This window comes from Zymoseptoria tritici, chromosome 9 (genome assembly GCF_000219625.1).
Source record: "Zymoseptoria tritici IPO323 chromosome 9, whole genome shotgun sequence".
Lineage (NCBI taxonomy): Eukaryota > Fungi > Ascomycota > Dothideomycetes > Mycosphaerellales > Mycosphaerellaceae > Zymoseptoria > Zymoseptoria tritici.
Genome location: NC_018210.1, coordinates 2,091,098 through 2,103,874, shown reverse-complemented (window position 1 = coordinate 2,103,874; position 12,777 = coordinate 2,091,098). Strand labels below are relative to the sequence as shown.

General features: G+C 50.7%; 2 protein-coding genes across 2 annotated transcripts; one reads left to right on the top strand and one right to left on the bottom strand.

Annotated features, from left to right (window-relative positions):
• Window positions 1-6,497: 6,497 nt before the first annotated feature.
• MYCGRDRAFT_75965 (tyrosinase) lies at window positions 6,498-9,268 on the top strand (the record flags this gene model as incomplete). The annotated part of the gene is made up of 2 exons (XM_003849507.1): window positions 6,498-7,892; window positions 8,214-9,268. Coding segments are annotated over 2 exons (2,340 nt in total), but the record flags the coding sequence as incomplete, so codon positions are not given.
• A 1,716-nt stretch (window positions 9,269-10,984) lies between these two features.
• Window positions 10,985-11,650, bottom strand: MYCGRDRAFT_105817 (uncharacterized protein; the record flags this gene model as incomplete). Its single annotated transcript, XM_003849503.1, has 1 exon — window positions 10,985-11,650. One exon carries the CDS (start codon window positions 11,511-11,513, stop codon window positions 11,154-11,156), a length of 360 nt encoding a protein of 119 aa, XP_003849551.1.
• Between the last annotated feature and the right edge of the window lie 1,127 nt (window positions 11,651-12,777).

Sequence of the window (12,777 nt, the reverse complement as noted above, 5' to 3'; positions counted from 1 at the left end):
AAAGTTCATAGGTAGAGGTGTATCCGCCCTTTTTTTAGTTAATAAGACATTGTATCTTCTAGCGACCTTCTTAATATAGGTGTCTTAGTTGAGCTACATATCCCCAGTCTCTCTGTTCCGGATGATTTTAATTCCACAGAAGTAGTCGATTAGGCCTATAACCCTTATCTCGTATTTGGCCATCAGCCTTTTCTGTATATCTTCGGCGTGAACTTTGTGTTCATAATGAAATGCTAACACAATGTTATTAACGAAGAAGAAGATTATAACTTTTCTATCGGTGTATAGGCAATTAACGACTTGCCGTAGTCTAAGCTCTTCGACACCTTTACTTAGATCTCCCTACTACAGCGCTAGGGACTCCTTAAAGCCGTAAAGGGCGCGAACGCATTTCAACAGCATGTTCGGGTCTCGAAAACCGTCTAGGGGTTAAAGGTAGATTAGCGTCGGCAACTCAGAGTTTAGAAAGGCGTTTACAGCGTCCATCTAGATTGTTTCCAGGTTAAAGTGTGCTATAATCGCTATTAACAACCTAAACAGCCTCGCTGCGAGGGTAGCTGCGTACGTGTCAAGCTCGGTTAACTACAAGTCTCCTCTTGCACAAATTCGAGCCTTAAACTTCTCTAAGTGTCCTTTTAAGTCTTGCTTATATTTAAACACCTACGTTAACGGGACGGTTAGGTTGTTTCCTGCTTAACTTTTAGGGATCTAATAGAACGTTCTAGTGTCGAGAGCCTTTTAAAACTCTGCTCTAGCAGCCTTTTCGAATTCCTCTAAGTACTTATACATAATAAGGTCTTTCTAGCGTTTTGGTTCTGGCGGTAAATCTCCGATAAGGACAGGTGCGTCTTTTGCGGATGCTCCTTCCTCTATAACCGCCTTTATCGCAGTAATAGCGTAGACTTTAGCCATCGTCGTATAAGTCGCGAACATTCCCGTAGTGTCGAATAAGGTCATTTCGCCGAAGTCAAAGTCTATAACCTTAGTGTTAAAGCTTGGAGGTGGCTAGTAGTCGATTATTCTCTGCCGTTAAGCTGATAACGTTAGTTTATCGAGCTTATCGTCCGGATCTATCTGTTCCGGTCCCCGCTTCTAAGCTTAATAGAAGGGGAAGAGTTGATTGTCTGTGTATTCGATGCCTTGGACACTAACAAACGTTTCTACGATGTCCTCTCGCATCTCTTTAGGTCTGTTGTAGGGGATTGTGTATTCGACATTACTGTCGTCTTAAATTAGAGCACCTCTTCGGAAGGATTCCGGAATTTCGACCTTATTACCTTATCTAGCGATGTAGCTTATATACATAGCCTCTTGTAGGTTATAAAATTAATATGCTTCTGCAGCGTAGTCTAGTTCGACATTAATCGCAAGATTAAGTAGTACTACTATGTTCAGATTAAAGTCGTAGAGTCCTTCGTACTTCATCTTCTCGTTAAACACTATATCTCTTGTCCTAATCACCCTGTCTAGGCTTAGAATCTAGATTCGAAATATGTTGTGTCCCTCGAACCCGACTAGGTATCCGATTCTTGCTCGCTCTATTATCTTCTCCCTTTTAGGGACGTCTTTTGGATTAGTTTTGTGTGCATACGCTCTCGACCCGAACTCATAGATGTAGGCGATATCTAGCTTCTAGTTTGTCGCTATTTCCTATAGGGATTTGTAACCTAATACTTGCGTTAGGGCCCTGTTTATAATGTAGGCTGCTATTACGCAGGCTTTATTCTAGAGATCCTTTAGGAGCCTTAATTTAATAATTAGTGTCCTTGCCATCTCGACGATAACGCCGCCGGCTCGTTCTGCTAGGTCCTGTGCTTGCGTATACGGTGCTAAGGGCTTCTACATTACTAATCCCTTGCGGAGTGCGGACTAAAACATCAATCCGTACTTGGGGTCTACGTCCGATCTAAGGGCGAATATTTCACGACCTATACTCTTTATAAAGGTCTGAAGTTCCTCGAAGCATCGTACCAGGCTCGCTTAATTAGTGTTCGGCATCGTCCAAACGAAGTGTAGGTATGTCGTTAAATCTACGGCGTAAAACATGTATTTATCTCCGTTCTTTGCTATGTTGAATTCTACGATATCGGCCGCAACGTCGGAAAAAGGTGCTAGCATCCTGATCTTAACCGGTTTTCTTCGAGAAACGATTCTTTTCGACTTGCTCTAGGCGCATAAGTAGCATTTATACATTTTAGGGGCCGCATCTCTATCTTTTAGATACTCTACGCCTTTAGCGGCTCGATAGAGTTCTAATATACAATCACCCCCAATGTGGCCTATAACTTAGTGCTATTAGGCCTGAGAGAGGACTCTAGGTCGTCTCGCAGCCCTGCTGTTCGTCGCGAAGGCGACGAGCCGTGTTTGATCAGCTAGTCAATCCCTTTTTAACGCCATCTCGACGCTTAGGGGTTAACTGTTCTCGTTAAGTAGCTAGTTAATAATTTTAATCCTTACTTTCGGCGTAGTCGCCAGGTTTAGGTATAGTAAGCCGCTATATCGCTTGATTTTAGCAACAACTGCTCCGGATTCATCTATCTAGTTGTCGGTCCTCTCGTCTAAGAAGAGGCCGAAGTCTCTGCACAGCCCAGTCGACACGATGTTAACGTGAAATCCGGGTATATATAGGACGTCCCTTAGTAATAGCGTGATCGGCTTGCCTAAGGGTAATAGGAACTGCACTTTTGCCGTGCCTCTTGCAGCAGCCTTTATCTGTTAGTTCCCGGTGTAAATCGACACGTTGTATAGTATATTAACGACCTTAAATCCCGCCACAGTTGGATTGTTTACGATATGAATGTTCGAGCTACTATCTAGAAGCTATCGATTTTTCTCGTCGTAAGCTTTAGTCGACATTACTCTGAACTAAGTTACCGCTCTAATAGCGTAACTGCTATACTACGTCTTTAGTTCGTTAGAGACGATTGTCCCACTTGAACTAGGTGTTCCGGACCTAGTCCATTCCTTTAGTACCTTAGTAATCTTATAGTAATCCTTTAGTCCTATAGCAATAGGGTCTCTGAACTTCATCTGCTAGAGGCACTTGGCCTTGTCCTTCTTAAGGACGTTCTGGTAGTTGTCGAGGAATTTCTTATCCTCTTTTGTTATGTCGGCTTTATTAGGTCGAAGACGATAGTTGACGATAGGACAATCTCCTGGTTTTAGATACGCTTTGTCGGCGTCTTTACCCGTATACGGTCGACAGGTCCTGTCCTTGTTATTAGGCCTGTTCCCTCTGTTTTAATCCCCTGAATTAGTCGTTACGTTAAATGTTACCTAACCTGTTCCGGTAATTTAAGCCTCTTTAGACCCAAACGTAGCGTTTGCACGGAACTGCTTAGCCAAGTTGCTAGGATCTCTGTTAATAAACATAGTTACGTCGTAAACGTATTAACTAAGATTATTCTTGCTCGCTAACAGTCTTCCTGTAGTAACATTAATCTTGTCTTCTACTATCCGCACGAAGTCGTCTTTTAGGATGCTAGCGGCCGGATAGTGTCCTCTAACCATCTTCTTTTTAAGCTTAATCCACTTCTGCAGGTGCATAAGGATGTTAGACGACTTAGGTCTAGACAACAGGTCGTTATGTTATTTAAAAAGCATTCTACGCCTCGTTACGTCGTCCGGCGCGAATGTCTTAGTTACGAAGTCTATCCAGCTTGCTAGTATCCTAGACTGATCGTTAAGGTCGTCTAGGTACGTTAACGGAATAGTCCGGCTAAAGTATTTTTTGAAATCTTCTTTCTTCTTCCTAAACGTCTCGTAGATAATAGATTCTCTGGTATAGTTCTTTATTTTAGAGTCGAAAATAGCTTCATTTTGTTGCTACTTTATAAAGTTCTCGCCTTCCAGAAGTTAAGTGTCTATAAGGCCCAAATCCGTCTTGTTCGGTATGTTTAGGACCTTTAGTTCTAGAGTTCGGTCTACGGCTATACCGTCTTTAACTGTTAGGGTTGTCTCTCGTATATATTGCTACACATAGTTGTTAATTGCCGCCGACTTAGTATTTAGGTACCATTTATCGTACTTAGTTTAATCGGTGCAGACGACTTCTCGACGCTTTAGTCCTATTACGGTTAGAAAACCTAACGAGTCTAGCTTAAGACCTTCTATTATTGCTTGTTAATGCGAATTTGTCTTTAATCTTGTTGTTTAAGTCGAAACCGGGCTTATAACTGTTAATTAAGTAGTGCAATGTAGGGGTGAACTTCAAGATTAAGAAAAACTATATGTTTCTTAAGGTTATCGACCTAAAGACTATATAGACGCCGTGATTCCAAATACCCAAAAGGGGTTAGGGTCTTATCGCCAATATCCTATAATATCATATAGGACACTAACTACGTAATTAGGCTGTTGGAGTCAATATCCCTGGTCTTACCCTGTTTCATAAATCAACGCTAACAGATCGACACCTTGAAGATGCAGAAACGTCATGTTTCACTTCCGAACGGCCGCCGTCGCGTCGCACATAGGAGGCTCTCTTCATCGTGACTGCATTCGCTCGAGCAGACATGGTTGTACGAAACACTGCGTGCAGTCGTGTGCGACGGTCTCACCTTGATGACTCACCTATTCTCGGATGGATGAGAGACGAATCTGGGAATACGATGAACCACGCGATGAAGGAAGAGGAGAATGGAGTGATGCCATCTCGCTTCGACTTGTCCAAGATGGTGATACGAACGGTCTTGCTTGGCTAGGGCAGGGCTTGGTGTGCTGTTGCGATTGTGAAGAGTTTCGATGGAGCGGCAACCAGTCCGGATGAGTTGTGCGTTGAATGGAGAATGCGACTTGGCCGCGTGGACTTTGAGGGCTGTGGCTTTCTCAGCAGACTCGCAGTTCCAGTTCAGCTCGCGTAAGAAGGGTTTGTCGAAGAAGAATCAGTAAACATCTCCTTGATGTCCAAAGTCATCGCCTGATCTCCCACATCCGAGCAGTGAGGGCTCGTCCGGATAAGTCGGCAGTACAAACTCGCAAGATTTCCAAGCCACGACATGTGGAGGAGATTTGAAGTTGACGGGAAGGAAGAAGGATTAATATTGAGATGAAGAAAGGAACACGCAATTCGAGGCGCAGCCGTTCTGTTCTGTCGTAATCAATATATTGTTGTGGTCCGAACCCGAAGGAGTGGAGAAGGATCTTGTGTCTTGGAAGGCGTCATGTCGGTGAGCCGCACTTTGGTGACACGGCGGCGGAGAATTTATCTGTCGATGGTGGAGCTGTGGTGCTGCGGCGCTTCGCAAGGTTGAGGAGGCACGGAGAGTATTCCGCTCTTGAGGTGATGGTGAATGCAAATGCGCTGTGATGCTTCTCCCGGATGAGGCATTTGTTGGTCTAGCCGTGTTGTGCGAACAGAAATGAGATGGTGGAAAGTGATGGACACTCGGCACGACAGATGAAGATCATCGCCTGTCGCACGTCGTACTCTCCCCAAGCCCAAGCCTCTCTTTCATCTTTCTTTGCGAGATGCGAGAAGCAGTGGAAGTGGAGTGGGTACCTCAACGTCACTCGAACGAGCGAAACGCCCGATGTCCAGTGGGTCGTTTCATGACACGGTGCCGCGCGGCTTCGTCATTGGTCGGAGGGTCCCGTTTGGGATTTGGAGGGAAGACTCTGTGATGCAGGTACGGGAGACATTGGATGGGTGAGAGTGCTGAGTGCTAAAGATCGAGGAGAGTTAACGACTTCACTTTGCTGTGATTCTGTCAAGAAATGTCTGTGTGCAAGATCGTAATCGACGGAGAATTGTCACAACGGGAAAGAGAGATCCTCAACATCGAAATGAAGAAGTTCAAGGTGGATCTCAACTCAATGTTCGGCCGGCTGTCGGCTTGCCCTGCCCTGTAAAACCAAACCCCTGTCCGTTTTGGCGCCCGCTGGTGGAATTGACCAACGTCGATCCGCGACCGACTTCTCCTGAACTACCACTCCCAAGTGGATGCGATATTGACGTGGATTCAAGGGAACATGTCGTCCATTTGATTCACGATTCGAATCAATATCGGTGTGACACGCGTTGTGCATCGTCGTTGGAGAGGATCCACTTCATCATCCATCTTGACGACCAGTGGATGCCGCTGCTCCTCCTCCTCCTGCAAACGCCATTGTCCTGCTCTGCCGTTGGTGCCGGGAGCGATGGAACTGTCTCTGTCGGTGTTTCCGCTGCTGCTGCTCTCTCTCTCTCTCTCTCTCTTCTCGGCCTGTCTTTCCGCATACATCATCCCATCTTGACGCATCCACTTCCCTCGCATCTCCTTCCCGTCTTGATTTGTTTGCTCTCCCGTCTCTCCTTCCCTCCTTCCCGCTTTCTTGTCCCTTCTTCTCGGACATCTTCTCTTCACTCAGTGAAACCACCGCTCTTTCCCTTTGCGCGGTGTGCTTTCTTTGTCCAGTCTTTCCTTCAACAAACCAAACAACCACCAACAACCATCAGCGGGCATCGACCCTGCTAGCCATTCATTGAAACAGCTTCTTCCAACGCACTTACCTCACGAGTCACCGGGATTCATACGACTCGACTTCACCTCCTCCCCGACGAGCATCAGTGCGCGCGATCATCATCGAAACCTCACCTCTATTCGAATACTCCTCGATATCGCCAGCATGCTCTTCACCACCTCCTTCGCGGCCGGCGTCACTCTCTTCGCCGCCGCCGCCAGCGCCAGCGCTTCTTCCGACTTTTCTTCTCCTTCCCCACCACACGCTTTCGCCAAACGACAGGCTGGCTCTGTCGACATCACCACCGGCGCAACTGGCGGCGTCCAACCCCGTCTCGAGATTGGCAACCTGGCCACTCGTCCCGATGAGTGGTCTCTCTACATTCAGGCCATGAGCAAGTGGCAGCAGGCCGGCGCGGATGACATGGATGGATACTACGGCGTGTCCTCCATCCATGGTGTTCCTTACGAGGATGCCAACGGTGTCAGCAAGTGCGATACCTGCAGCAACGCCATGGGTTTCGGTACTCACGACATGATCATCTTTCCCACCTGGCACAGAGTCTACCTCGCCCATTTCGAGCAAAAGTTCCTCGCCATTGCGCAGACCGTCGCCCAATCATACCCGGCCGCATCTCGTGATCGCATGGTCGCTGCTGCCGGTGTCCTTCGTCTGCCATTCTGGGACTGGGCTTCCACATCAGAGTCCAACTCGACCACCCTTCCCACATACATCACCGAGTCGCAAATCACCATCGAGGGGCCCAACGGCCAGGAGACGATTGACAACCCGCTCTACAAGTTCAGCTTCACCTCGCAGGAGGTTTCGAGCAACTATTACGAGGTCTTCACCACGTGGCTTCAAACCTACCGCTACCCGAGCACCAACGGTAACTCTGCCGAATCCAACAACGACCAAGCGGCTGCCAACATGGCCGCTCAGAGTGCCTCCCTCCGCGACCAGGTCTACCAGTTGTTGACTGCTTGTGATGATTGGATGCACTTTTCCAACGACCAGGCTGGTGCCACTGCCAAGTGCGCCAACTCGATCGAGAGCATTCACAACAACGTCCACACTCTTGCCGGTGGTGCCGGCGCGAACGGCGTTTCTGGTGGTCACTTGACTTATCTCCCATTGTCCACCTACGATCCGATTTTCTGGCTCCATCACGCCAATGTCGACCGCATCATTGCACTCTGGCAGACCATTCACGCCGACAAGTGGGGCGCTTCGCAGAAGGCTCCTCACTCCACCTGGACCATCCCAACCGGTGCTCAGCTGAACATGGATTACCCGCTCAAACCCTTCAACAAGGACGCCAACAGCTACTGGACTTCCAACGACGCCAAGGACTGGACCAACTTGGGATACGATTATCCTGAATTCACCACCTCTGATGGCTCCAAGAACAGCATTACCAAATTTGTCAATGCTCTGTATGGACGCTCTCCGTCTTTGACCGCTGGCTCGATCTCGGCGCAGATTGCCTCTCCGGCTTCCAACGAAACCACCTCCGACAGCTCCAGCAATGCCGGTCGAGGCACCGCTAGCAAGAACAACGTCGGCGACAGCAGCAACGCCGGCAGCAGCGATGCAGGTAGCAGCGATGCAGGTAGCAGTGATGCTGGCAGCAGCACTGGCGGCCCACTCGGCGGCAGCAGCAACTCTGGTAGCAGCAGCAGCAACGGTGGCCCTCTGGGTGGACTCCTCGACCCCATCACCGGCTCTTTGAACAACCTCACCCGCCCGGGCAGCAACTCTCTCCTCCCAAGCGGCACCCAAGCAGCATCTGGCATCAAGCCACCCGGCTACCCAACTTCCTCCGGCTTCTTCCCGTTGATCTCCTCTCTCGTTGGCGGTGTCGACAATCTGATGGAATCTTTCTTGGACAGCAGCGGTGCGGCGTACGAGTATGCCTGCAACATCCAAACCCCTCGCTACGCTCTCAACGGTTCGTACTACGTCTTTGTCTTCAACGGCGCGCCATCTTCGGACAACCCTTCCACCTGGGTTACCGATGACAACCTCGCCGGTATGATGGGTGTGCTCGCCAACCCTGAAGGCATGGCTGGTAACGACCTCATCGTCACTGGATCCATCCCTCTCACTCGCACCCTTCGCTCCAAGGTCACCATCGGCAACCTCCTCAACATGGCTTTTGACATCATCCTCCCATACCTCACTAAGAACGTCGAGTGGCGCATTGTCAAGGACGGTCAGGAGGTCGACGTCGACTCTGTCGAGGGCTTCAAGGCTTCCGTCTACTCTTCCCTCACATCGCAGTCCAACGACATCGGAAGCCTCCCTACTTGGTCCGACTTTACTCCTCAGCTTGATGTCACCAAGGACAAGAAGGGTGGTGCCAACGAGGCCATCTTTGGAAGTGTCGAGCAGAACCAGGCTGGAAACTCAGTCTCTGTTCCTGGCTATGGTAGCTCTCCTTCCGGTGGTGATTCTTCGGACAGTGGATCGTCTTCGGGAGGTGGCTCGTCTGACAGTGGCTCCTCGTCCGGCGGCGTCTCTTCTGACAGCGGATCTTCCTCTTCTGCTCCCAGCTATGACAGTGGCAACTCTGGCAGCTCAACCGCCAACGCAAATGCTCCAGCTTACGCAACCAAGGCTCACGGCTCCGCGCCAGCCTACGGTACTGACATTGTGCCTGGCACTGCTACCCCGTCTCCCATGGGCGCTCCTTCTGGCCCAGCCACCGCTCCTGCTGAGGTCGCTCCCACCGGCTCTGCTCCCACTGAGCAGGCTTGCGTCGCCATCACGACCACTACCACTGTGCAGGAGACCGAGACCATCTACGTCACTGCCTCTTCTACCCCAGAAGCGGCCGTCGAGACTCACCCAGCGGTTGAGACGCAGCCAGCTGCATACTCCTCTGCTCCCGCTCCTGCTCAAGAGGCGCCACCAGCTGCATACCCTTCTGCTCCCGCTCCTGCTCAAGAGGCGCCACCAGCTGCATACCCTTCTGCTCCCGCTCCTGCTCAAGAGGCGCCACCAGCTGCATACCCTTCTGCTCCCGCTCCTGCTGTCGAGACACCCCCCGCAGCCGTCGAGAGCCACCCAATCGCCTCATCACCAGCGGGAACCCAACCCATTGCCGCACCATACCCCGTTCCCAGCGCTGCTTCATCCTCCGAAGCGGACGCGATCTACCCGACTCCTTCTGCAGGCAACGGAACCGCACCGATGTATCACACAACCGGAACTGGTGGACAAGTCAACCCGACCAAGCCAGTCTCATACACCGGCGCGGCGAGCAGTGTCAAGACTGCGGGTGTGGTGATTGCAGGCATGGGTGCTATGATTGCTTTCTGCTTGTAGAGACGACGTTTTCCTTGTGACTGTTGTTCTTTTGGCATTTGTATATTTTTCCTCTTTCCTTTTTTTTTGTGGATGGGCGAGAATGAATGGCTGCGAGACAGCGCAGTCGGAGAGTGATAGAGGAGGAGGCCTGCCCAAGGGTGGCAATGGATGTCAAGTCAACGGCAGAAGGCAGATGATGTGTCATGTGTAATTTTTTTGCATAGATGCATAGTTGCATAGGAATCCGACAGAGGGAGAGAATGGACAGAAGAGTGAATGAAAGATTTTTTTCAAAGGAATAACTGCTCGCGCTCGAGTTCGATGTACTCTTTTTCCTTCTGGTGCAACGATTCCTGCTCTTCTCTGGCTTCGAGTCCTTTTTTGGATTGTGCATGATTTTGATTCTCCCCCCGGGTTTTCTTTTCTTGTTGTTGGATGTAATTTGGGCCGGTGCGCGGTGTGTCGTCTGTGCTCTCCACTTACTGCTGTAGATAACAACCTGAAACCTGCGATCACGGTCTTCCTTCGTTGAGCAGCTGTGTGAAGATTTGAAGATGTGAAGATGTGAAGATGTGATGTCTTGGTGGCTGGTAGGCGGTTTGATCGGTCTGTTGAAGATGAGAGTCGATGATGGAGGTCATTGAGCTTGTCGATGGGAAGTGGGAAGAGAGAGCGACGAGACGATGGAGTGAGAAGCCGGGCTGGGATGAGCGATTGGAGATACCAGCAGGATGGAGGACAGGGAGAAGCTGGAGAGGATAATCCGCAAGGATGTATACGAGGCGGAGAGCAAGGACGGAGAGGGACAAGAGGGATGAGAAGAGAGGAGGAAAGGACGAGCACTAGTGGTGGTGGCGTTGTACGAGGATTGTGTGAATCTGCCTTGATGCGGACCTGTTCTTTCGAACTCACCTCACCTCTTCTACATCCACCTCGCTACTTTGCTGCTCGCTCTAGGGATTGCGAGGCAGAGCTCACACTCCGTCAGCCCACCTCGCCACAATGCCGTTCTATCGCTTGACGGAGAAACAGCTGACTAGCATCGTGAACAATCATCTGCACACCACGACTACTGCTAAATCCTACTGGCCATGGATGAACCTCGACGCCATCGATCTACACATGAAATGTACCACCGACCCGCCGGCAGGATCGCAGAACCCTCCAAGCCCGCTCGTTCTGAGAGTCCACGTCGCCGCCACGAACTCCCATCTCTCCCAAGTCCACGGCGCACTCCTATCCGAAGTCGCAGCAGCTCTGTTCCATCGTCTCACCTTGCAGACCCGCGTCCGCGATGAAAAGTCTACAAAAACACTTTCACCGGCCTCCAAGCTGTCGGCATTCTCTCCTCCATCCTCCGAACGTCGGATCGAAATCTCGCATGCTTCGTCGGTCGAGCGCTAGAGGTCGAGGGGATGTTCCGCCAGGTTGAAGGTAGATGTAAGCTGATAGACAATCGGTTTGAGTTGTATCAGTTTGTTCAGGGGCCGGTGGAGGTTCATGGTGTTTGTGAGATGCTGACGAAGTGCTATTCGTCGACGTGTAGGAAGGGAGGCAAGTGTTATTCGGTGAGTTGTCCGAGGAGACCGGATCCGGAGGAGGGTAAGAGGAGAGCGTGGAGGCAGGTTGCGAGAGAGGCGGTTGAGAGGTTCAAGGAGGAGGAGGGGCGGGAACTTGAGAGGGATGGGAGGGTGCAGCTGGGCTCGCGCAAGCGGTAGAGGGGCCGGCGTGTGACCTGGCTGGTCTGTCAGATGCTGCATGCAAAATCCGGACGGCCGAAATCACTGGACAGGTGCCAGAACCGTTCATCCTCAGTGGTCCAGAAAGGTTCTTCCAGAAGTGGGCGCTGGTCTGCCTGGAACCTTTTCAGTACGAGTGGAGGGTACAGGCCGATAGATCCATGACCACGTCGTCAGTGGTTCCGAAGTGGTCGACATGATCCTGCCCATCACCAGAGCTTGAACTCCTGCGCTGCTCATTGCACGATCGCTTCGTGCGCAGAGGTTCCTCCACGAGATGGACTGGACGCGCCGATTGAGGGATGGATAGGGATGCTGTTATCGGCTGGAGCAGACTGAGTCAGAGGTCGATGGGATTCTTTCACCCTGCTTGAGGAATGTTTTTGGCCCATTAGCAGGCGGAAATGACTCTGCTATTGGCTCTTTTCTTCACGACAAGGTGTCGGTCCTTACGCAAGCGATCGGTCCCGCAGACTCGCCTGGGGCGCGATACCGTGGTCGTGCTTGGAGAGGAGGATGATGTCCGATCTTTCGACAATGTTTGCCCTTGGCTGAGAGGTGTTCGTAGAAGCGTATCGCGATGGAGGAGGAGGCGGTAAAGGAGGAACAGGACTCGCTTCGACGCTGTCACTGGGGCAAATCAAGCGATCGACCTGTCCTTCCGTGCAACGCTTGAGGTCTTTTTTTCTTTTTTCTTCAAGGAAAAGTCTCGCACAATGCCTAGCCTGCTCATTCGTCGCTGCCCATCCATGTCGCTCAGACTTTTGATCCTTGCTGCAAATCTTGCGACGCTACGGTCTCTCATCGTCTACATTTCCTCCTTCTCTTCATCGATGGTGTGCTTCATCAGCCCTTGTTTGACGACATGTTGGGAACTGGTATACTACTCGAATCACACCAAGTAGCACAAAATCCGCAGGCCGGAACCTGATTAGCACGAGCGGAACGTGGCCAGTCCGACTCCGTCCGCTTCTCCATCTTGCCATCCTGGACCGTCGAGAACTTTCGAAGAATGAGACGCTCGACCTCACCGGCTCTACCGATTACACAGACGTTCAAGAATGATGCTGTATGTCGCCAAGATGAGCATCTCCTCTCTCCAGCCATCAAAATGCTGCCTCAATACCATCGAAGCTTGCCGTTGGCAAGCAGACTCCGACAAAGACACAAGCTGTGCAGTTGTGGTTCCGTTTCCGAGCGACGCGATGGAGCTGATGCGCGCGATTCCGTCTGCATGGAAGGACCGCATTTACCTTATTACCGAAGAGTCCCTTCTTCCGTGTTT